Source organism: Athene noctua, chromosome 29 (genome assembly GCF_965140245.1).
Source record: "Athene noctua chromosome 29, bAthNoc1.hap1.1, whole genome shotgun sequence".
NCBI classification, from domain to species: domain Eukaryota; kingdom Metazoa; phylum Chordata; class Aves; order Strigiformes; family Strigidae; genus Athene; species Athene noctua.
The window spans coordinates 4280904-4302405 of NC_134065.1; the positions used below are offsets into that span (position 1 = coordinate 4280904).

A 21502-nucleotide genomic window follows, 5' to 3' on the forward strand; every position below is an offset into this window, starting at 1 on the left:
GCAGCTGTGACCCCCCCGATGTGCCCGGGCTCGGGGTGCAGCTGTGACCCCCCCGATGTGCCCGGGCTCGGGGTGCGGCTGTGACCCCCCCGATGTGCCCGGGCTCGGGGTGCAGCTGTGACCCCCCCGATGTGCCCGGGCTCGGGGTGCAGCTGTGACCCCCCCGATGTGCCCGGGTTCGGGGTGCGGCTGTGACCCCCCCGATGTGCCCGGGCTCGGGGTGCAGCTGTGACCCCCCCGATGTGCCCGGGTTCGGGGTGCAGCTGTGACCCCCCCGATGTGCCCGAGTTCGGGGTGCGGCTGTGACCCCCCCGGCCCCCCGATGTGCCCGGGCTCGGGGTGCGGCTGTGACCCCCCCAACGTGCCGGGGTTTGGGGTGCCGCCGCGGCCCCCCCGCGCCCCCGCTGCCAACCCCCGCGTTGGCGATCGCCACCGGGACCTCGGGGGGGGCCCCCTCGGCCCCGCCCACAAACCAAGCCCCGCCCACTCATCCCACAATCCCCGCCCATCCGCCGCGGCCACGCCCAAGTCTCCCCTCGCCTCTGTCCAGCTCTTCTGCTGCCTCGGCCACACCCACCCGATCAGGCCCCGCCCCCAGCCCCGCCCTCCCCTTCCCGGGGGGGTGACACGGGGGGGGACACGTCGGTGTCGGTGTCACTCAGCCGGGGTGTCCCTCCGGGGGGCGGGGGCAGCCGTATCGTGACGTCACGCTCGGCCGGTGACGTCACACGTTGTCAGGGGGACACGGTGCTGCCCCTCTGGGAGCCGGCGGTGACGTCACTCCCGGCCGTGATGTCACCCCCAGCGGTGACGTCACTCCCGGCGCCCCCCGGCCCGCGCGCTCAGGGCGGGTCACGCCCACCCGCGTCACCGGCGGGGCGGGGCCTCCTCGGGTCCGGTATGAGCCCCGCGGGACCCCTACAGAGACCCTATAGAGACCCCTACAGACCCTACAGACCTCCCTAGAGACACCTATAGACCCTATAGAGACCCTATAGACCTCTAGAGACCCCTAGAGACCCCTACAGACCCTAGAGAGACCCTAGAGAGACCCTAGAGACCCTATAGAGACCCTATAGACCCTACAGACCCTATAGACACCCTATAGACTAGAGACCCCTACAGACCCTATAGACCCCTATAGAGACCCTATAGAGACCCCTACAGACCCCTACAGACCCTACAGACCCTACAGACCTCCCTAGAGACACCTATAGACCCTATAGAGACCCTATAGACCTCTAGAGACCCCTAGAGACCCCTACAGACCCTAGAGAGACCCTAGAGAGACCCTAGAGACCCTATAGAGACCCTATAGACCCTACAGACCCTATAGACACCCTATAGACTAGAGACCCCTACAGACCCTATAGACCCTATAGACCCCTATAGAGACCCTATAGACCCTATAGAGACCCCTACAGACCCTATAGAGACCCTAGAGACCCCTACAGACCCTAGAGACCCCTACAGACCCTACACCACCCCACACAGCCCCTCATACCCCTCTATACAGCCCGGTACAGCCCCTATACGCCCCCCTGCAGCCCCCTGTACACCCCCCCACACCCCTATAGACCCCCTATACACCCCCATATCCCCTATAGACCCCCATACCCCCCTGCACACCCTATTGACCCTATACACCCCCATAGCCCCCCTATAAGACCCCCTACGCACCCCCATACCCCCCTACACCCCTATACACCCCCCTTACACCCCCTATAGACCCCTCTACACCCCTATACCCCCCTACACCTCCTAGAGACCCCCCATAGACCCTATACACCCCGATAGCCCCCCTATAGACCCCCCTACACCCCTAAACACCCCCTATAGCCCCCCTACACCCCCCAATGCCCCCCACACCCCCCTTTTGGGGCACCCCACCCCACTCAACGCCTCCAGCACCCAGCAGTTTGGGGGGGGGGGGGGGCGCCGAGCTCCACCCCCCCATGGCCGGGGTCACCCCATGGGTGGCAGCAGAGGACGGGGGACCCCCCAGGGACCCCCCCGGATGACAAAGACCCCGGGGGGGGGGGGGGGGGGCCAAAAGGGACGACGGGGCCCCCCAAGAAATGAGGCAGCTCCAGCGTAGTAGAAAACACCTTTATCGGAGGGGGGGTGTCAGACAGCACCCAGCGCGGGGGGGCTGCAGGGGGGTGTCGGGCAGCCCCCCGCGGGTGGAGGGGGGGGCGCGGCCCCCCCGCGCTCACTTGCGGCCCTTGTGCTTCATGTGCAGCACGAAGTAGTCGTTACAGGCGATGGTGAGCCCGGCCACCAGCGAGAAGAAGCCCTGGAAGCCCACGCGCCCGTCCCGGCTCTGCTCCACGTCCCGCAGGATCCTGTCCAGCGCCATCGGGTCCCGCTGGTTCTGGGGGCGCGGGGGGGTCAGCGGCACCCCGACCCCGCGGGAGGAGGAGGGGGGGGGCGCGGGGGGGTCAGCGGCACCCCGACCCCGCGGGAGGAGGAGGGGGGGGCGCGGGGGGGGCAGCGGCACCCCGACCCCGCGGGAGGAGGAGGGGGGGGGCGCGGGGGGGGGCTGTGATGGAGGGGTGGGGGCACCTGGGGGCTATAGGGGCTCACGCTGGGGTGCCATAGGGCCCGATCCTGGGGTGCCATGGGGTCCGGTCCCGGGGCGCTATGGGGCTGATGTTGGGGTGCTGTAACGGTTGATGTTGGGGTGCTGTAGGGCCCGATCCTGGGGTGCTACAGGGGCTGATCTTGGGGTGCTATGGGGGGGCCGGTCCCACGGTGCTGTAAGGTCCAGTCTTGGGGTGCTACAGCCTCTGATCTTGGGGTGCATGGGGGCTGATGTTGGGGTGCTGTAACGGTTGATCTTGGGGTGCTGTGGGGCCCGGTCCTGGGGTGCTACAGAGGCTGATCTTGGGGTGCATGGGGGCTGATGTTGGGGTGCTATAGGGCCCGGTCTTGGGGTGCTACAGGGGCTGATGTTGGGGTGCTGTAACGGTTGATCTTGGGGTGCTGTGGGGCCCGATCCTGGGGTGCTACAGGGGCTGATGTTGGGGTGCTGTAACTGTTGATCTTGGGGTGCTGTGGGGCCCGATCCTGGGGTGCTACAGGGGCTGATGTTGGGGTGCTGTAACTGTTGATCTTGGGGTGCTATGGGGCCTGGTCCTGGGTTCTACAGGGTCTGATGTTGGGGTGCTATAGGGCCCGATCCTGGGGTGCTGTAAGGGCTGGCCTTGGGGTGCTATGGGGTCAGATGTTGGGGTGTATAGAGTCTGCTCCAGGGCCCGATCCCGGGGTGCCGTAGGGCCCCCCCGCCCGCTGCCGCGCCCACCTCCAGGAACCCGGGGAACTCCTTGTCCATGAGCGCCCGCAGATCCTCCTTGCTGAGGTGGTTCTTGTCCCCCGCGTACTTGTGGAAGGTGAACATGAGGGTCTCCATGGCGTGTTCCATCTGGGACGGCATGGCGGGCGCTGCGGGGGGGGGACAGCTCAGCCGCGCCCCCCCCGCGCTGAGCCTGGCACCGCTCATCACACGAGTGAGTGGTTTTCCAGCCACCGGGAATGACTCAGCTCCGGCCGCGGGGTGTGGCCGGGGAGGGGGGGGGACACCCAGGCGGGTGTGTCCCGTGTCCCCCCCCTCCTCAGGCCATGGGGCGCCCTGGGGAACCCCGATGAGTCGGGGGGGGGGGGGGGGGGAGTTGCACCATGTTTCCCCATGTCTGAGGGGTCACGGGGGGGGGGGGGGGGCAGCCCCAAAGTGGCCCCCCCCCAAGGTGTCACACCCCCCCTCAAGGGGTCACCCCCCTCCCCGAAGGGGTCACCCCCCCCCCCCTTCATCATTTTGGGAAGGGGGGCGCGGGGCTGGCAGAGATGTGGGGTGATGGCAGCGTGGGGGGAACCCCCCCCCAGCCCCACGACCCCCCCCCAAGCTCCGTGTGCCCCCCCCGCGCTGCCGCAGGGTTGGGGACAGGGTTGGGGACGCCGCTGCCACACCCCAGCGCCACCGAAACAGGAACTGGCCCAGCCCGCGGCTCCGCTCCCAAAACTTGGGGGGGCTGCGGGGGGGGGGGGGGCGAGGCTGGGGATCCCCCGCTCAGCACCGGGGTCCCCCCCTGCCCCCCCCAGGCAGGATGCGCCCCCCCCGGGGTGCAGGAGCATCTTTTGGGGGGGGGGGGGGGGGATGTGCCCGTCCAGTTGCACCCCCAGACCCTCCGGGGGGGGGGGGGTGTCGGGGGGGGTGGCCCTGTCCCACGTGGCCACTTCGGGGTCCCCCTCCAAAGAGGGGTGCGGGGTTGGGTCCCCCTTTAATGGGGGGGGGGGAACAACGGCCGGAGGCCCCCCCGCAGGAGGGGACCCAGCCCTAACGGGAGGGGCAGGGTCGGGGCGCCCCTCTGGCCGGGGGTGGGTTTGTAGTTCCCCGGCGAGGGGGGGGACGCTTGGGGGGGCCCCCCCTTTAGATGAGGGCGCAGAATTGTGCCCCCCATAGCAGGGCGCGGGATTGGGCCCCCCCCCAAGCAGGCTGCAGGATCCGTGTGTGTGTGTCCCCCCTCCCCTCCACGCGGGGTGCACGATTGAGCCCCCCCCCCCCAAGCGTGGTGCAGCCCCAGGGTCCCCCCCAAAAAGGTGCAGCCTGGGGGGCTCCCCCCGCTAACGGGGGCGCGGGGGCCCCCCCCGGCCGGTACTCACGGGCGGTGCGGAGCGGCGCGGCGCGGAGCGGGCAGTGGCGGGGAGCGGCGCCGCCCGGGATAGGCACGGCGGGGGCGGGCCGGGGGGGCCGGGGGGGCCGGGGCGGCCCCGCTGACTCACCCGCTCCCCGCCCGCCTTAACCCTTCCCTGCGCCCGCTGCCCCCCCCGGACCCCCCCTGCCTCCCACAGCCCCCCGCTCCCCACTGCGGGACCCCCCCCTCGTCCTGCTCCCCCCGGACCCCTCACCCTGTCCCCCCCCCAATCCTGCCCCCCGCCGATTCTCCATCCTACACCACCCCCCCCCGGGTCCCCCATCCTGCACACTTGTGCCCCCAATCCTGCCCCCCCCCGACCCCTCACCCCGTCTCCCCATTCTTGCCCCCCCAGATCCGCCGTCCTGCCCCCCCCCCCCGGGTCCCCACCCTGCACCCCGGACCCCTCACCCCGTTTCCCCCCCCTCCCCACTTGCCCCCCCATCCTACCCCCCCCGGTTCCCCCCGTGAACCCCCCATCACCCCCATCCCGGCCGGGATGTCACCCCGGCGCGTGCGGAATTAATTAACGACTAATTGTTATTTCGAGGCGTGGGGACCCGGGGGGGGGAAACACCCCGCGCGTGGCCGCCCCCGCAGCACCCCGGGTGACACGGGGCCTGATGATCCCCCCCCCCCCCCCCAGGACGGGGGTCACGGCCCGGCCGGGCCTTGGTGTCCCCAAAGGGGGCAAAGGTGGAGGTGCGGGGGGGGGGGGGGAGCAGGGCGAGGCTCATGGGTGCCCCCCCCACCATGGGTGCGGCCTGGCACCATCTGCCGGAGACGGGGAGAAGAGCGAGCCCGGCCCCGGGGTGCCCTTTCCCTCGGAGGGACCCCCCCGTGTCCCCGCGACCCCCCCCGTGTCCCCGCGACCCCCCCCCCCGTGTCCCCAGGACCCCCCCAAGGGCCTCCCCTTCCTCACAGGCCCCCCACAATCCCCAAGGACAACCCCCCCCCTCCCCGCCTCAAACCCTCAGTCCCCAAGAAGACCCCAAGGGACCCCCCCCCAACCCCACGGACCCCCCCAACCCCAGGGATCCCCCCCCCGCCCCGCGCGGAGCCGGCGCCCCGCGTCGTGTCACTGTGCCCTCAGTCAAGATGGCGGCGCCCCCTCGTGACCCGCAATAGGCGCGAAGCCGCGGCGGGGGGACGCCGCCTGCCCTCTCCCGAAATGGCGGCCGCGCCCCCACGTGCCCTAAGGGCGCGGCGGCCTTGCCAGCTTGCCCTCACCCAACATGGCGGCGGCGCGCCAGTGCTCCTGAAGGGCGCTGAAGCCGGCGGCCGGTGACCCGGATGTGCCCGCCCCTCTGCCCTTATCCAAGAGGGCGCCGCGCCTCCCGCCTTTCCCAATGGGAGTGAAGGCGCCGAGGTGAGCGGGGCCCGGATGGGGGCGGGGCCGCGCGGGGGGCGGGGCTGCGTCCCCGGATGTTGCGTCGCGCCGGAGCCGCGGCGGCCGCCTGCGAGCGGGGAGCGGAGCGGACGGAGCCAACATGGCGGCGCCGAGCCTGGGGCGGCCGTGAGGGGGAGGCCGCGCCGCCCTCAGCCCGGGCAGCCCCGCAGCGCCAGCGGGGCCGGCACAGCGGAGCGGGGGCCGCGGCGGCGGGCATGGCGGGGGCGGCGTAAGGGAGCCCCTCGGCCGTGCCTGTGGGTGAGGGGACGGGCCCGGGCCCAGGCCGCTTTCCCCCCACCTCAGCGCGGCCCGGTACCGGGCAGGGGCAGCGCAGGAGAGGCCTCGGGCGCCCGGGGGATGGGGGCTTAGGGGGCCGCAGTGCCGTGGCCGCGGGGCCGAGCCGCTCTCCTCGGCAGCCCGCGGAGCCTCCTCCTGGGCCCGGCGGCCCCGCGCCGCCGTTCCCGGGGCCTGGCGGGGGCAGGACAGGCCCCACCCCCAGCGGCGGCGGTCGCCGGGCTCTCGGCCGAGAGGCCTTAAAAATCCGGGTGCTCCCGGTGTGCGCGGGGAGGCCGGAGCCGGGCGGCGGCAGGTGCCGGGCCGCTGCGGCATGTGCCGGTAACGGGGAGGGAAGAACCGGGGAGGGTTCGGGGCGAGCGGCCGCCTGCATATAAATAACCCCGCTCCGGTCGTTTCGTGCTGGATTTTTGGGAGCTTTAAGCTTCGCTTCTGGGAGAGTCAGAGTTTTTATTTTTTAGTATTTAAGAGGCGCGGCCGGAGGGGCTGGGACGAGGCGCTGGGCCCGGGCTCCGAGCAGGCCGCGGCCGGGGGGCTAAGCTGGGCTTAAGGAGCTGCCGGGGAGGAGACGAGCGCTCGGATTGTGAGTAAACGCGAAGGAGGAGGGATGGGCTGAATTTTTTAAAAATAGCCCAGTTCAGATGACCTTCTCCTGGCTCTTTTGTTAAGGTTTATCGCTTAAGCCCATCCATTTTCTGGAGGAATTGCGATACTAAGGAAGCAAATCGGGGTTTCGGGTGTTCCGAGCGCTCTGCCCGTCACCTGGGCTGTGAGGGCGGCGTCGGGTCCTGCCGGTGAGAAGGGAGCAGAGAGTTGAGTTCTTCGGGAATGGTGTTTTTAAAAAAAGAAATGACCTAGAGAGTGCAGGGTGAGTTCTGGACTTGACTTCTCCACCTCCCCGCGTCAATAAATTATTAAGTAGGGAAAAAAAAGAAGGCTGGGGGGGTGGGGGGAAATAAAATTGGGTGGCTTCTGGCAAGTCGACCAGCTTTAACACTGACCGCTGATACCCGACTCTGGGAGTTTGGCTTCCCCGCTGCAAGAGCCGCACCTGAAACTCTGTCGGTGCTTCCGCGGTGTTGTTGGGTTGTTTATTTAAAAAGTCAAGGAGAAAAGGGGATAGAAGACTTCTAAAAAACACTCTCGCTCGGCGGCTGTTCGGACACGAGCAAGACCCGAAGAGCTCCTCGCTAAGGTGGGTGCGCCTATACGTGTGATTTTTTTTTTTAACGTACTAACGATTCTCCGTCCCTCCTCTGCCGTGAGCAGCCGCTCCCCGGAGCCTCGTGCCGCCGGGACGGACCCCGAGAGCCTCCGTCCCCCCCCGGCCCGGGTTTGTACCTGGGGTCGCCGGGGCGCCCGCCTGCGTCAATAACTCTGCGGTTTGGCTGACTCCTGACTCGGCAGAGCTTGGGGAGCGTTGGCCGGAGGCAAATCCCGCTCAGGTGTCGGTTTGCTGACGGTTAGGGCCACGGCCGGGGGCTGCGGAGGGGCCCGGTGGGCGCTGACGCCGTCCCCTGCCCGCGCTCCCGTTTCCATGGCTCGAGCGGCGCCTGCGGTTACGCGCCGGCGTAGGGGAGGCCCAGGGAGTTCCCAGCTTTGGGATTTTTATTTAGGATTTTGCGCTTTTTTTTCCCCTCTGTCAGCATGCGGCGGCTCGGGCACCGTTCCCGGCTGGGGGTGCTGCTCCGGCTCGGCACCCCGACGCTGAGCAGGGCGTTGGTTTTGGGGGGGTCCCTTTGCCGGTGCTGTTCAGGGCGTCAGTGGTGTTGGAAATCAAGGCCCCTCGGTGGCAGAAATGAGATGAACTGAGGTGACAGGAATTAGACCGGGGCATGAATCGAAGCGAAAAGCACTCCCTGCGCTGAAAAATAAAAATCACCCTCCCCCAATTAAACCCCCGCACCAAAAAAAATCCCCCCCCCCCCCCCCCCCCCAGTCCTACCCCAGACTGGCAGAACTGTTTTGGCGTCGGGCTCGTTGTCGGGGGGTGACGAAGACTTTGTCCGGTGACGCAGCGAGGCTGAGCGCTTCTCCTCCCCCTCCGGCCTTCCCTGCCCCGCGGTGGCCGGGGGTGGCCGTGCGGGCTCGGCTCCGCCGCTGCCACCGAGCCTGTTTAGCTGGGCTGGGACTAGAGGGTTTGCTGCCATTACTGGTGGGTTTAGGATCTTCTCCTGCCCTACGGGTGTTGTTGTAGCGGCTCAGACCCGCCGTCCCCTCACCAGCGCTGACACAAAGCGCTGCAGGGGCAAGGTCAAAAAAAAAAAAAACCAACCCTCCCAAGAGGACAATTATGGATTAATCTTATTTCTCCTCAGCTCCCTTTGACCGGTTCATCCTCTGCGCAGCAGGAACTGTTTATGTCCCCACTTTTCGTGTTAATCCGTCTCGTCCCGTAGCGGCTTTCCCAGCGGAGGTTGTTGCCTGACCCGCGGGATGGCGAGTGCTGGGCCGGGCATCGGTCACCGTGTCCCGCCCGTCTGCTGGCCCGGGGATCGGGAGGGTTAGTTGGTCCCACAGAAAACCAGTGGCCAAGTGGCCTCGGCGAGCGGGTCCCGAGCTCGGGGCCAAGGGGTGGCCGAGCGCTTTCCCGAGGAGGAGGGCAAGCGGGTGGTGGGGGGCAGAGGTGGGGCGGCCGGGCCGACGCCGGAGGAACTCGCTGTTTGCAGAGGCCGTGTCAGGGTGAAGGTGTCTGAGGAGGAGAGGACGGAGCCTCCGGGGTGGCTGCTGCCGGGGCGGCCAAACCGAAGCGTTCGGCTGTTTGTTTCTGCAGGCGTTTCCTTCCCTGACCCAACGCGTTGGGAAAATGGGTGTTTGGGTTCTGGTTCTGCCTCGAGGCTCGGCGGCGCCATCCGGCCGGTCCTGGCCGAAACGAGCGGGATCGGGTCTGGTCTGCGTCGAGCACGCGACTGGGTGGACTGGGTGGACTGGGTGTCCCCCTCCCCTCTGCCCGCAGCGCGCGGGGGGAGGAGGCTGGGGTTGGGCTGCTCCGGAAAATTCAACTCGAAGTTGGTTTTCGTGACTTTGTGCCCGTCAGGCCGGACCGTGCTGCGGGAGGGGGGTTTCTGTGAGTTCCCCCAACTCGCCCAGTGGCAAAAGGCCCCGGCACCCACATGAGTGAGGCTCTGATGAATGCAGAGCTTTGCAGGCACCAAAAGCTTGTTTTTCCTGTTCGCTTTAAATTATTTTAATGATCTTGGAGCGCAACCGAAAGTCTCCTCTTGAGGAAAGTCTCCTCGGAGCGGGTGCGAGGTGCTGCCTGTTTGTGCCGGGGGTGCGCGGGGCGCTCTGGGGACACGTCGGCCCTGAGCGGGGCCCGGCCAGCTCCTCCCCTGCTGCTGGGAGATCTTCGCCGCTCCCTACAACCGCGAGGGGGCTGCTTCTTGAGGAAAATCAAAGGATTTCGGGGTGGTTTTTTTAATGCATGCGCGCAGCAAAGCGCTCCAGCCTTCCGATCCCGTGGGTTTGAGGCGGGAGGAGAGCCAGAGGCGAGGGGAAGCGGGGAGCTCTTCCAAGTAGCGGCTGCTTGGAATCCCCTGCTTGGAAACGAATTTAACAGCTTTTTGTGGTTTTGGGTGGTGCAGCCGTAAGGAACTGCCCCCCGGGACTCTACTTCCCCCACACAGAGAGTCTCTTTCTGCTGAATCTCCTCTTCTTGTGTTTAGGCAGCACAATGTCAAGTTGCCTGTTATTTTTTTTTTTTTGTCTCCCTGGAAGAAAAAATGCAGCGTAATCCCAGGGTGGTTGGTACTAAATAATCAAAAGAGAGCGTCTGCCTAATTTCTGCCTTGGGTTTATGCAATTCAGTGCTTGGCAAACCCGACTGCAGGAGAAGGAGCCATTTGGAGTGAAACGCTGCAAAAGAGGGTCCCCGCGAGCGGCGCTCGCCCGCGCCCAGGTTGGGGGGTCGTCCCCCCCCCCCCGGTTTTGCGGCGCGGTTTGGGGTCAGAGAGCAGGTTTCTGGGGAAGGCGATGGGGTGCGGGTCTCCAGGCCGTGAGCTGGGGGGCCGTAGTGGGGGTTTGTGTTCAGGTTTCTCTCTCAGAGCTGCTCACGGGACGCCGGGCCGAAGGCAGAGACCCCACCAGGCGCCGCCCGGGCGCGTTTCTCGTCTGTTTTAGTTTGTGCAGGAATATTTGTGGCTCCCGCAGCAAAACCCTGGCCGGGGCACTTGAGCAGCACCCAGGAACCCGGTGGGGTGGGAGCAGGCGGCGAGCTGAGGGGCCCGGCAGCCACCCGGCCACAAAACCAGCAGCCTGTGGGTCGGTTTGCTGGCTGGCACTGGTGCTGCAGCACCAAAACCAGTTGGGACGTGGCCGAGGAGCGGCGGGGACTTCACCGCCAGGTGGAAACGCAGCTTTCGGCCAACGCCTTGGTTGTGCTCGGTGCTTTTTCTGCTCACAGCAGCGACCGACGAGACTGAGGATTGTTTGTTGTAATTTTTTTTTTTTTTCTTCCGGGTTCGCGCGGTTCCCGCCTGCTGCCCGCTGACACTTGTGACGCAGCCGCAGCTCCTGGTACAGGCCCCTCCACAGTTTGGCCTTGGCAGGGTTGAGGAGACGCGAGGAATCTCCCGGGAGCTGCGGCCCAGCACGCTCTGGCTCCTCCGCGGAGCTGCCGTGGCTCAGCTCCCGGGCTGGAGGAGAACCGGGGGGGTGTTTTATCCTGATTTTTCTCCCCTCTGCCCTGCGTGGAGCTGGCTACGGGCTGGTCGTAGCAGGAAATACCTTCACCAGAAGCTGTACCGGGAGGACCTTTCCCCCCGTACGGTGTGTATTGCCCTCTCCTCCCCAGCTGGAGTAGGCAGAGCGGCGTCAGACTGTTTTCAGAGCAGCAGTCGCTTAACACATTTTTAATTTGAGCGATTTGCATTTTATGATAGGAATTAAAACCCTCCCATTGAGTGCTGGTGGCCGACGGCCCTGTCGAGGGCTCCCCCCCGCCTGCCTGGGGCCCGAGCGTGAGTCACGGGCCGTGCGGGGAATAGGGAGATTCCAGCCGGTGTCTGTGTTTACGCCCCCCGCCTCTGTTTTGGGAACCGTAACCAAGCGGAGCTGCTCCGCGTGGCGCCGGCTGGGCTGGGCCCGGCTCCGCAGGGAAGATGGAGCCGTGGCCCGGTGCCGCGCGGAGCTGAGCTGCATCCTGCCTGCAAAACCGCAGGGGCGGTACCGGAGCGCGGCCTTGGCCCCGCGTCCCGCCGGGCGGGAGGGCTCCCCACCCCGATAAACTCACGAGGGCTTGGGGCATACCCCCGATGCAGCCACACCGAGGTGCCTTTTTGCCACGGCCCCGGGCCGGAGATGCGCTTTGGGGGTCCGAAGGCCCCTCTGAGCAGCTCAGGGGGTGCCCCAGCGAGCCCTGCAGTCCAGTTTGCTCCACACCCCGTCACCCCGAGTGACTGGTGCTGCCGAGCGGCTCGTCACCGCTCCCCGGCCGGTCTCGTGGCCGACTGCGGTGACACGGTGCCGTCCCCAGGCGTGGGACACCTTAACGCCACCCGCTGCGCTGTGGCGGCGCTCGGTCCCCGAGGGAGGCCGGGCACGGGCTGCGATTCCTGCGGGTCCCTCCTCGGCTGGGCACGGGGCTCCCCGTGGCTCTGGGTGAAGAAACGAAGCTGCCGGTGCCGCTGAAAGCACCGGGTGACGGCAGAGCCATGACGAACTGGCCCGGCGGGGGGGGCCCGTAACCGGGTGAGAAACCTGCCGGGACGGGGCGGGCGAGCCCCGCGTCGGGCGCTGAAGCCAGCCTGGCGAGGCGGGGGCTCTCCTCCGGCTTTGAAGCCCGACAGGTCGGGGCCTGCCGGGCGCCTCACTTCCTTCTCCCTTGATGGTCGGTGCGATACCGGTGCCCGCGCCGAACGGCTTCATGCGGTCGGCGCCCGCTGCTGTGACAGGCTCTGCCCGGGGACGCGGGGGCTCGTTTTGCTGGGGTGGGGGACGTCGGCCTTCACCTGCGTCGCGGTCTGGAGCCCCGTAGCTCCTCGGTGTTTCTGCCAGACGGTGTTTGGGGTCCCAGGTCACCGCAGCAGAGGCCTGTCGGTGCTGGCGGAGCCCGACGCCGTCAATCCGGTACCCGACAATTTTTGGCGGCGCGGAGGACGAGTCGCTGCCCGGCGGGATGCAGAGCGGGGTTTTTAATCGAATACCCACCGATTAAATCCTGTTGGCCCTCTCTGTCTTGTAGGGTTGTGGTGCTGCGGGGAGCGCCGGCCGGCAGTGGCGGACGATGGCTGCCTTCAAACGGAGCCGGGCGCAAGCGTGGCCGGAGGAACGGGGCGACCGGGAGCACGGGCTGTACAGCCTGCACCGCATGTTCGACATCGTGGGCACGCACCTGACCCACCGGGACGTGCGGGTGCTCTCCTTCCTCTTCGTGGACGTGATCGACGATTACGAGAGGGGGATGATCCGCAGCGGCCGGGACTTCTTGCTGGCGCTGGAGCGGCAGGGCCGCTGCGACGAGACCAACTTTCGGCAGGTGCTGCAGTTGCTGCGGATCATCACGCGCCACGACCTGCTGCCCTACGTCACCCTCAAGAGGCGACGGGCCGGTAAGTGCTGCCCTGACCCAGCCCGCTGTGGTGTTCATCCGTCTCTCCCGGTTTTCCTTGGCTGGCGCCCCGGAGACGCGGTGGTTAGAGGACCCCGAGGCTTGTGAGGACAAATGGCTGCCGGGAGTGCAGGCAGAGACGGCCATGGGGTGGATTTTTAGGGTTTTGGCACCAGTTTGGGGGGTTAAAGCCTCACTTTGTTTCTGGTGAGCACCGAGGTCTCCTCCTTTCTTCGGCGACGGAGGGCCGGGGTTGCTGCTGCGCAGCTCCCGGCTCCGCCAGCTCCCGCTGCTCGTGGCTAGTTTTTAGGGCAATGCTGCTTTTGGCCCCAGTTCCCACCTGGAGCGAGGAGGAGCCGGCAGGAGTCTGTGCTCCGTGTGCCATCGGGGCGGGGGAAGCCCCCTCGTCCCTCGGGGCTGAGGCTGGTTTGGGAAGTGACCGACGTCCTCCCCGCACTGGTGCCGTCGGTCCTGCGGCGTCAGCACACAGAGAGGCCCGAGGGAGAAACCGCGTCCAAATTCAGATATCTTTTTTAACCCGTTTTCCAGTGGGATGCCCCAAACCCTCCTCTTGGACTGCCTCATGGTCTCCTGGCTCGGAGACCCCAGCAGCGACCCAGCTGTTGGGATCTGGATAATTTTGTGGGCGTTTGGTCACTTCATGGAGCTGTCAGGCTGAGCCCTGCCCTCCACTGCCTTGGCCCCTTGGCCCGGTGTCTTTTTCTTTTTTTTTTTTTTAACTAAAACCCTCAATTTGCAGTTCAAAGGACGTAACCCAGATCATCCAGCATCAGAGGAGTCAGGGAGGAGGGAGCACTTGTTGCGGAGGATGCGTAAGGCAGCCGCTCCAGCAGGATTCAGCCTCTTGAAATTTGCATCTTTGCTTTAAATCAGGATAATTGGGCTTTCTTGGCAGTCCCAGACTGATGAGTCTTCCCGGTTTCTGCCCGCCCTGTGGGCAGCGGTGCCGTAAGCGGTGAGCGCAGGTAGAGGCAGGTGTTCAGACTCCCCGGGTTTGGGGTGAGAGGAGGGAAGGGCTGAGCGAACCCCGCAACCGGGGCTGCCAGCGGGAAAGGGTTCGGGTGGCTTGAAAATTAACGGGGATTTTTGTTCAAGTCGCTTCTTAACCAGCATCGGGGAGGGGACGCTCCTTTTGGTGGCAGCTGCTGCCTCGCGCTGCTCAGAAACGCCAGAAACTTCCAGCCCGGGTGGAGCCTGAGCGCGGGGCAGCCCTGCCTACGCCCTGCGCAGGCTCAGACCGGGCGCCGCGAGGATTTTCCCGTTATCCAGCATTTCCTGGGAGCCGGGAGTGCAGGCAGGGCGGAGGGGGCTGTGCTGGGCTGACCTTCTGTGCACTCCCTTCGCACCAGGCCAAAAAAACCAAGAGAAACGGGGAAAACAGCGGGTGGGCGCGTTACCCGGGCCAGCTGTGCGGCGCTTGGACCCGGGGAGGTTTCTGGTGGCGCCGATTCCCCAAGTTTCTGTAGGGTCCTGGGGGTCACAGCACTATTTTTGTGGGGTTTTTTGAGCAGCTTTTTGCTTGTTTGGTGCAAAAACCCAAACGGAGGGGGCTCTTGGTTGAAGCTGGGCGAGCCGTTCCCCCCTCGGGTTTTGGTGTTCCGGGGCGAGGAGCGACGCTCCATACCCTGAGGTCTCGTTCTTGCCACGCTTGGGTGGAAACGGTTTAATTAAATGAGAAAAAACAGCATTTCGAAAAGCTTTACGAAGGAAGGCACCTCACGTGGGGTTTATAGCGGAGGGATCGATGGGCTGAGGGAAGTCTCCTCCGGACCCAACTTGCTGACGCTTGTTTCTGCGTCCCGGGTCCTGCCAGACCCTGCAGCGGCCCCGAGCTCTCGTCTCCTCCCGCCGCGTTCGTATTCGTGGCGCTGAAAAGGAGCAAAACCCCGTCTCGGAGCCGCCTGGGCATCGCGGGGGGGCCGGGGACACCCGCGGCCTTGGCCGGCTTCGGCCCGGCGGGGATGGGAGGGATCCTGCCCGGGACGGGCCGTGCTCCGAGCTCGCCAAACAGGACAAAAACAACCCGCAGGGAGCGGCCCAGCCCTCCAAAATAACTCCCCGTAATCGTTGCTCAGCAGCTGCTTCCGCTCAGCAGCTGGACTCTCCTCAGACCCCCCCGTCCTGCCCGTGTGTTGTTACTTGGAGGGTTTGATCTGCTGAACCCGGGTTCAGTAAGGCAGATTTAACGGTTTGGGCACGTGCCAGTTTATCCGAGAGCAGCCGGGTCCGTCCCGGGGGCCTGGAGCTGCCGCCGCTGCCCCAGAGCTGCGCTCAGACCCCGGCGGGGCCGCGGGGGGGGAGCAGGGGACGAAGCGGGGGCTGGTCTGAGCCATGGGCCCGGACGGGGGATTTGCAGCTCCGCTCCCAGTCGGGGCGTTGGGATTATCCGTGGTAAACAAATGGAATCGGCCTTTCCTGCACCGCGGCTGCGAGGCCTCGGCGCCCCGACGGGGATTTTCCGAGAGGGCCGGTGGGAGAGAACGTGCGGCCGCGCTCGGGGGGTGCGGAGCAGCTCCAGCACGTGTTGGCACCCGCCGCGGCGGGAGAGATCTGCCCTGGCCTCTGCTTGGGGGCCCCCGGGTCCCCTCTGTCCCTTCCCGAGGGACCCCGTCCCCTCCCTGAGGGTGTCCACGTCCCCTCTGTCCCTCCCTGAGGGTCCCCGTGTCCCCTCTCTCCCCCAGTGTGTCCAGACCTGGTGGACAAGTACCTGGAGGAGACGTCCATCCGCTACGTGACGCCCCGAGCTCACAGCGAGGCGGAACACGGGCTCGGCCACCCCCATAAATCAGGTGGGTTCGGGCCCGGGGGGGGTCAGGAGGGTTTCACTCCAGGAATTCACTCTGGGAATTCCCCGGGAGCGTGGGGAACCGCTGCCGTGCCTCGGGGGGGATGCCCGTGCGTGGGGATCGATGCCCTTCCCGGCACCACAGTGCTGCGGGGGGGCTGCTGGCTCTTGGGTGTAGTTTGGGGGTCCCCTCTCGGGGCTCATGCAGGCCCCCGGGGCTGGGGGGGGGACGAGGGGGACAGCAGCACGGGAGGGACGGGGCGGGGGGCCGGAGCTTGGTGTTGTGGCCGGAGCAGAAGCGCTCGGAGGCGGATTTGGATGCAGCCAGCGAGGGCAAGCGGCCCCCGGGGGTGTCCCCTGACCCCCCCGGGTGTCCCCTGACCCCCCCGTGTCACCCCCAGTGCCTCCCCACCACCCCGTGGTCTGCTGCTCCTCCGCGGGACCCCAGATCTGCACCAAGAGGCCGGGCCGCGGCCGCACCCTCCCGGGCAGCCAGCGCAAGAGGAGGAAGTCGGCGACGCCGGACCCCAAGGAGAAGCAGACCTGTGGTGAGACCCTCTCGGGGCGGGGGTTCGGGGAGGGGGTCCGGGGGCTCCCCGCGCCGCAGCGCTCACCCCTCTCCCCCCCCGCGTCCCCCCAGACATCCGCCTGCGAGTCCGAGCCGAGTACTGCCAGCACGAGACGGCGCTGCAAGGCAACGTCTTCTCCAACAAGCAGGACCCCCTGGAGCGCCAGTTCGAGCGCTTCAACCAGGCCAACACCATCCTCAAGTCCCGGGACCTGGGCTCCATCATCTGTGACATAAAGTTCTCAGAGCTCACCTACCTCGACGCGTTCTGGCGCGATTACATCAACGGCTCTTTGCTGGAAGCCCTCAAGGGCGTCTTCATCACGGACTCGCTCAAACAAGCCGTGGGCCACGAAGCCATCAAACTGCTGGTCAATGTGGACGAGGAGGATTACGAGGTCGGGCGCCAGAAACTCCTGAGGAACTTGATGCTGCAGACGGCTCCCTGACGCCCGACGCTGCTCGGTGGGATCCAAGCTTTTTCTTTTTTTTTTTTTTTTTTTTTCCTAAAAGGAAAAAAGATGATTGAAACCCCCACCCGGGCACTGTGCAACTCTGGGTTCGGAGCCGGGCTGGAGCCGCGGGGAGCACCGGAGGCTTCTGTGTGTCCTCACCCCTTTCCTGTCCTGTCACCTCCTCTCTCGCTTTGTTTTCCTTTTTTTTTTTTTTCTTTTCTTTCCCTCTTTTGTTTTGTATCCATTAAAAACGACAACAAAAAAGGCAAAATTCCTGCCTGGGGCACATCAGTGATGGGGCTGGGCGAGCCGGGCTGGGGGGGCACGGTGGAGGTTTGTACCGGGGTGGGCTCGGCCCCGCGGTGCCTGCGCCGGTTTCGGGGGTGGTTTTGTCCCCCTCCTGCCCTTGTGTCACCCTTGGGGGGGGTTTCCATGTGCCGGGGGGTGCCCCACGGGCAGCCTCCCCCCAGTTTCTCCCCCAAATGATCCCCCTCCCCGTCACCTCAGTGGGTTTCTCAGGAGTAAAACCGTCCCCGCGGCGTCCCCTGGACCATGTGCCTTCGCGTCCCCCTCCCCTGCGGGGGCCGGGGTGGGGGGGGCCAGCGCCAAGGGACGCCCTGAAATCTCTTGCCTGTCCCCCCTACCCCCCCCACGGCTGCCTGGCTCTGTCCCTCCCCTCTCCAGCTGGCAACTGGGACAAACTGGGACAAGGGGCAGGCTGGGGCGACGCGATCTGCCTGTTGCTGGCAGCAGGCAGCTGAGCCTCTGCCTGCGCGTTGGAGGGGGCCGGCAGCGTGTGGCCCCCCCCCGGCCCCAGAGAGCCCCCAAATGGCGTCTGTCACCCCCCTGCCCCCCCTCCACTGCCGCCAGATCCCTGGGGCGGGGGCGGATTTTTTCCAGCTCCATCCTGGTTTTGTGGTTTTCCTCCCCGTCCCTGCTCGGCTGCCGTGGGGTGTGGACCCCTCCCGGGTGGGGGGCGGCCCCCTGGGACTCGTGGTGCGTGTGGCCCCCCCCCTCCACCCCCCTTCTGCTTACGGACAATTCTGGCACAACTTGGTGTAATTTCTGTGACTTCTGTATTTTTTAAACTTCAATATAATGGTCATATTCCCTGTGTAGCTTTCGGGTTTCTTGAAATAAACATCTACCGCAGCGCCTGGCTCCTTCCTTGCGCTGGGGGGGGGACCTAAAAACAAAAAAAGGGGGAGACATCCCCCTGGCTGCGGCACGAGGGGCCGGGGGCCCTGAGCCCACCGCGCCGCCGCGTTTTGGCGAGAAACGGTTCAGATCTGCCCCCGCTCCGGATTTCCCGGCGCCAGCCCCGCGGCCACCACGGTGCCGTAGAGGTCGGGCCGGCGGTGGCCCTGCACCGGGATCTCCCGGCGGACGCGGTGCAGGTACTCGAGGTCGATCTCGGCGTAGCAGAGCCCCGGCCCCTCGCGGCACTGGGCCACCACGGCGCCCCAGGGGTCCACCACCAGCGCGTGGCCGTAGGACGTCCGGCGCTCGTGGTTCCTCCCGGTCTGGGCGGCCGCCACCACGTAGCACTGGCTCTCGATGGCCCGGGCGCGCAGCAGCACCTGCGGGCGGGGAAGGTTGGCCCGGGCGCCCTTAAATACGCAGAAAAAGGGGCTTTTTGTCCGCAACTCGCCCCGCGGGGGACGGGGGCAGAACTGACCTCCCAGTGCGCCGAGCCCGTGGGGACGGTGAAGGCCGAGGGGTAGGTGAGGATCTCGGCGCCCGCGCGCCGCAGCGCCAGCGAGATCTCGGGGAAGCGCAGGTCGTAGCAGACCGAGAGGCCGAGCTGGCGGCGACACGTCAGCCAGGACGCGGTGCCCCGCGGGGGTCGAGCTTAGGGGACGGCGCGGGGGAGCCCTCGCCCCGCAGGGCCCCCGGGGGTGCCCGTCTGTCCCGTACCTTCCCCGCCGGCGTGTCGACGGGGGCCACGATCTCGGTGCCGGGGTTGGTGAAGCTGCTCTCCTTCATGACGGCGCGTCCCGGCAGCTCCACGTCACACAGGTGGGTCTTTCTGTAGGTGGCCGCGAGGTGACCTGGAGGCAGAGGCGGGGATGTCTGCGGGGGGACGGGGACCCCCAGTCAGCGGGGCAGGGCCGGGGGGTCTCACCTGAGGGGTCCAGCAGCACGTGGCAGTTGTAGATGCGCTGCGTGGTCGCCCAGTCCCGGCCGCGCTCGTGGAAGCCGCCCAGGGACAGCCACACGCCGCACTCCCTGGGGACGGGGACCCGGGGTCACCCCCGCGCCATTGCCGCCACCCCGGGGGGTGCGGGGGGGTCCCCGTCGGTACCTGGCCAGCGCCGCGTAGCGTCCCATGAGGTCCCCGTCCAGGCCCTCGGCCAGGCTGAGGGTCTGCGCCGTGTCGGAGCCGATGTAGTCGAAGCCCTCGGGGAGGAAGACGAGGCAGGCGCCGCGCCGCGCCGCCTCCCGCACCAGCCCCGCGCAGGCGGCGAAGTTCAGCTCCTTGTCGGGCGTGGAGGTGACCTGGCCCACGGCCACCAGCGGCTTCAGCCCCGGGGCACCGGCCATGGGGCGCGGCGGAGGCGCGGGGGGCCCGGACCCGCGCGGGCGTCTCGGGGCGTCTCGGGGCGCGGGGAGCAGGCGGCGCAGGGGGGTCCGGGGCAGCGCCCTCAGCCTGGGGCAGGGGGGACCCCGGCGTGGGGAGGGGGGGTCACCGCTGCTGCCTGCGGCCCCTGGGCCGGGTGGGGGGTACAGGGGGGACCCGCGGCCGAGGGGACAGCGCTGGCCCCACGCAGGGGCCTGGGGGGGGGCTGCCACTGGCCAGACCCCTCCTGCGGCCCCACTGCCCCCAGCAGCGCCCGGGACAGACCCCAACCGCCCCAGCGCCCCCCAAACCGCCCCAGCACCTCCCAAACTGCCCCAGAACCCACTAAATGCCCCAGCTCTGCCTCAGCACCCCCCAAACTTCCCCAGCACCCCCCCAAACTGCTCCAGCACCTCCTAAACGCCCCGTCTCTGCCCCAGGCCAGACCCCAACTGCCACAGGATCCCCCAAACCGCCACAGCACCCCCCAAATTGCCCCAGGATCCGTCAAACTGCCCCAGAACACCCCAAACTCCCCATCTCTGCCCCAAACTGCCCCAGCTCTGTCCCACATCAGTCCCCCACCTTCCCCCGGGCCCCACCAACGCCCCCCAAGGCGTTTGCCCCAAGTGTCCCCCCGGGTGCCCCCCGGCCCGTACATGCCCGGCCGGCGGCACGGAGAAGGCGCGGGCAAAGTCCCCCCACAGCCGCGCCCGCAACAAAGATGGCGGCGGCGCCTTCTGCCCAGAACTGCCCGGCCCCGCCCCGTTTCCGGTCTGTGCCGGAAGGGGCGGGGCCCCGCGGCGCGGGGCAGGGAAGATGGCGGACAGCGCGAAGGGGCGGCCGGCGGCCGTGCCCGGGGGGAAGGCGCTGACGGCGGAGCAGGTCCTGGCCGGGGAGCGGCGGGGGGGCCGCGGCCACCGCGTGGGGGGGTCCCTGGCGCTGGGGGGGGGTCGGGCCGCAGCCGTGTCCGCGTGTCCCCGTGTCCCCGTCACTGTGTCCCCGTGTCCCCGCAGGTGGTGGCGCGGTTCAACCGGCTGCGGCAGGAGCAGCGCGGCCTCGCCTCGAAGGCGGCGGAGCTGGAGCTGGAGCTGAACGAGCACAGGTGGGACTGGGGGGGGGGTGTGCGGCGGCGTCCGGGCCGCGGGGCCTGCGCGGCCTCTTCATCCTCCTCCTCCTCCTCCTCCTCCTCCTGGTGCCCCCAGCCTGGTGATCGAGACGCTGCGGGACGTGGACCCCACGCGGAAGTGTTACCGCATGGTGGGCGGCATCTTGGTGGAGCGGACGGTGAAGGAGGTTCTGCCGGCGCTGGAGAGCAACAAGGAACAGGTGAGGGGGGGCCCCCGGCCCCGCTCCCCCGCCCCCCGACACCCCTTCCCTTTGTATTTATTTTATTTCTTTCCCCCCGCCCAGATCAGCAAAATCATCGAGACGCTGAACCAGCAGCTGCAGGCCAAGGGCCGGGAGCTGAACGAGTTCCGGGAGAAGCACAACATCCGCCTGGTGGGGGAGGACGACCCCAAGCAGCCCCCCAAGGAGGGCGCCGAGGGGGCCAAGGGCGGCTCCGCCGGCGTCCTGGTCTCCTAGCTCCCCCCCACCCCCCCGTTGTTATTTAGCGTTACTCCAGTCGTGGTTTTTGTTAAATAAATGTGTTGGGTTTTTTTTCCCTTTGGGCACCGGCCAAGCGTGGGCGCTGAGGGCAGCTGCCGTGTCCTGGGCTGGGGGGGGGACACAAACGGGGGGTGCAGCCCCGGGGGAGGCCGGGACAGGGCCAGACACTCCCCCTCCCCCCCCTCCCCGCACTGGGCTCGCCTCAGGGTGACCCCGTGTCACCCCCCTCCACGTCCCAGGGGGAGGTGGCACTTTGAGGGGGGGCCCAGGGGTGGCACCCGGTCGCCTTCAGCCAGTTTTCTTGTTCTGGCCACTGAAATGCTCCGCGGCGCGTCCCTAGGGGTGGCCCCGGCCCCCCTCTGTCACCCCATTGTCACCCGTGGGGTGACAGCGCACACTGGCTTCAGAATGGGCGGGAGAAACACCCCCCTGAGTGCTTGAAATGCTGCTGGGGGGGACCCCGGGATCGGGGGGGGGGGGTGTGCAAACCCCAAAAACCGGGGAGAGGGGACAAGGACACGCACCCGGGGGGACAGGACGGGGTGTCACCGGGGCGGGGGGGTGACACCGTCACCCTGAG

General features: G+C 67.4%; 4 protein-coding genes and 1 long non-coding RNA gene across 5 annotated transcripts; 2 read left to right on the forward strand and 3 right to left on the reverse strand.

Annotated features, from left to right (window-relative positions):
* Positions 1-2095: 2095 nt before the first annotated feature.
* On the reverse strand, positions 2096-4792 carry S100A10 (S100 calcium binding protein A10). Its single transcript, XM_074929086.1, has 3 exons — positions 4660-4792; positions 3305-3444; positions 2096-2374 (listed from the first exon to the last, which is right to left on the reverse strand). The coding sequence occupies exons 2-3, from the start codon at positions 3434-3436 to the stop codon at positions 2213-2215; spliced, it is 294 nt and encodes a 97-aa protein (XP_074785187.1). The 5' UTR covers positions 3437-3444; positions 4660-4792; the 3' UTR covers positions 2096-2212.
* A 1345-nt stretch (positions 4793-6137) lies between these two features.
* DEDD (death effector domain containing) lies at positions 6138-17904 on the forward strand. The gene is made up of 5 exons (XM_074928942.1): positions 6138-7570; positions 12557-12923; positions 15625-15732; positions 16130-16276; positions 16369-17904. The coding sequence occupies exons 2-5, from the start codon at positions 12599-12601 to the stop codon at positions 16743-16745; spliced, it is 957 nt and encodes a 318-aa protein (XP_074785043.1). The 5' UTR covers positions 6138-7570; positions 12557-12598; the 3' UTR covers positions 16746-17904.
* Positions 13641-16685, reverse strand: LOC141971537 (uncharacterized). Its single transcript, XR_012635294.1, has 2 exons — positions 16554-16685; positions 13641-14811 (listed from the first exon to the last, which is right to left on the reverse strand). It is a non-coding gene; the product is annotated as an uncharacterized LOC141971537 (long non-coding RNA).
* Positions 17809-20066, reverse strand: NIT1 (nitrilase 1). The gene is made up of 6 exons (XM_074928941.1): positions 19971-20066; positions 19057-19401; positions 18877-18980; positions 18669-18802; positions 18430-18555; positions 17809-18331 (listed from the first exon to the last, which is right to left on the reverse strand). Coding segments are annotated over exons 1-6 (1008 nt in total). The 5' UTR covers positions 19973-20066; the 3' UTR covers positions 17809-18034.
* A 35-nt stretch (positions 20067-20101) lies between these two features.
* Positions 20102-20984, forward strand: PFDN2 (prefoldin subunit 2). The gene is made up of 4 exons (XM_074929138.1): positions 20102-20196; positions 20328-20416; positions 20517-20640; positions 20725-20984. Exons 1-4 carry the CDS (start codon positions 20131-20133, stop codon positions 20896-20898), a joined length of 453 nt encoding a protein of 150 aa, XP_074785239.1. The 5' UTR covers positions 20102-20130; the 3' UTR covers positions 20899-20984.
* The last annotated feature ends 518 nt before the right edge of the window (positions 20985-21502 follow it).

Bases quoted from the DNA above. Each gene is read 5' to 3' on its own strand.
- DEDD (XM_074928942.1), top strand. From the start codon at position 12,599: ATGGCTGCCTTCAAACGGAGCCGGGCGCAAGCGTGGCCGGAGGAACGG. The intron at 12,924-15,624 runs GTAAGTGCTGCC...TCTCTCCCCCAG, and splicing joins CCTCAAGAGGCGACGGGCCG to TGTGTCCAGACCTGGTGGAC. The intron at 15,733-16,129 runs GTGGGTTCGGGC...TGTCACCCCCAG, and splicing joins CGGCCACCCCCATAAATCAG to TGCCTCCCCACCACCCCGTG.
- S100A10 (XM_074929086.1), bottom strand. From the start codon at position 3,436: ATGCCGTCCCAGATGGAACACGCCATGGAGACCCTCATGTTCACCTTC. The intron at 2,375-3,304 runs GTGGGCGCGGCA...CCGCGCCCCCAG, and splicing joins AGTTCCCCGGGTTCCTGGAG to AACCAGCGGGACCCGATGGC.
- NIT1 (XM_074928941.1), bottom strand. The intron at 18,981-19,056 runs GTACCGACGGGG...CCCCGTCCCCAG, and splicing joins CGCTACGCGGCGCTGGCCAG to GGAGTGCGGCGTGTGGCTGT. The intron at 18,556-18,668 runs GTACGGGACAGA...TGTCGCCGCCAG, and splicing joins TCGACACGCCGGCGGGGAAG to CTCGGCCTCTCGGTCTGCTA.
- PFDN2 (XM_074929138.1), top strand. From the start codon at position 20,131: ATGGCGGACAGCGCGAAGGGGCGGCCGGCGGCCGTGCCCGGGGGGAAG. The intron at 20,197-20,327 runs GTCCTGGCCGGG...GTGTCCCCGCAG, and splicing joins AGGCGCTGACGGCGGAGCAG to GTGGTGGCGCGGTTCAACCG. The intron at 20,417-20,516 runs GTGGGACTGGGG...TGGTGCCCCCAG, and splicing joins CTGGAGCTGAACGAGCACAG to CCTGGTGATCGAGACGCTGC.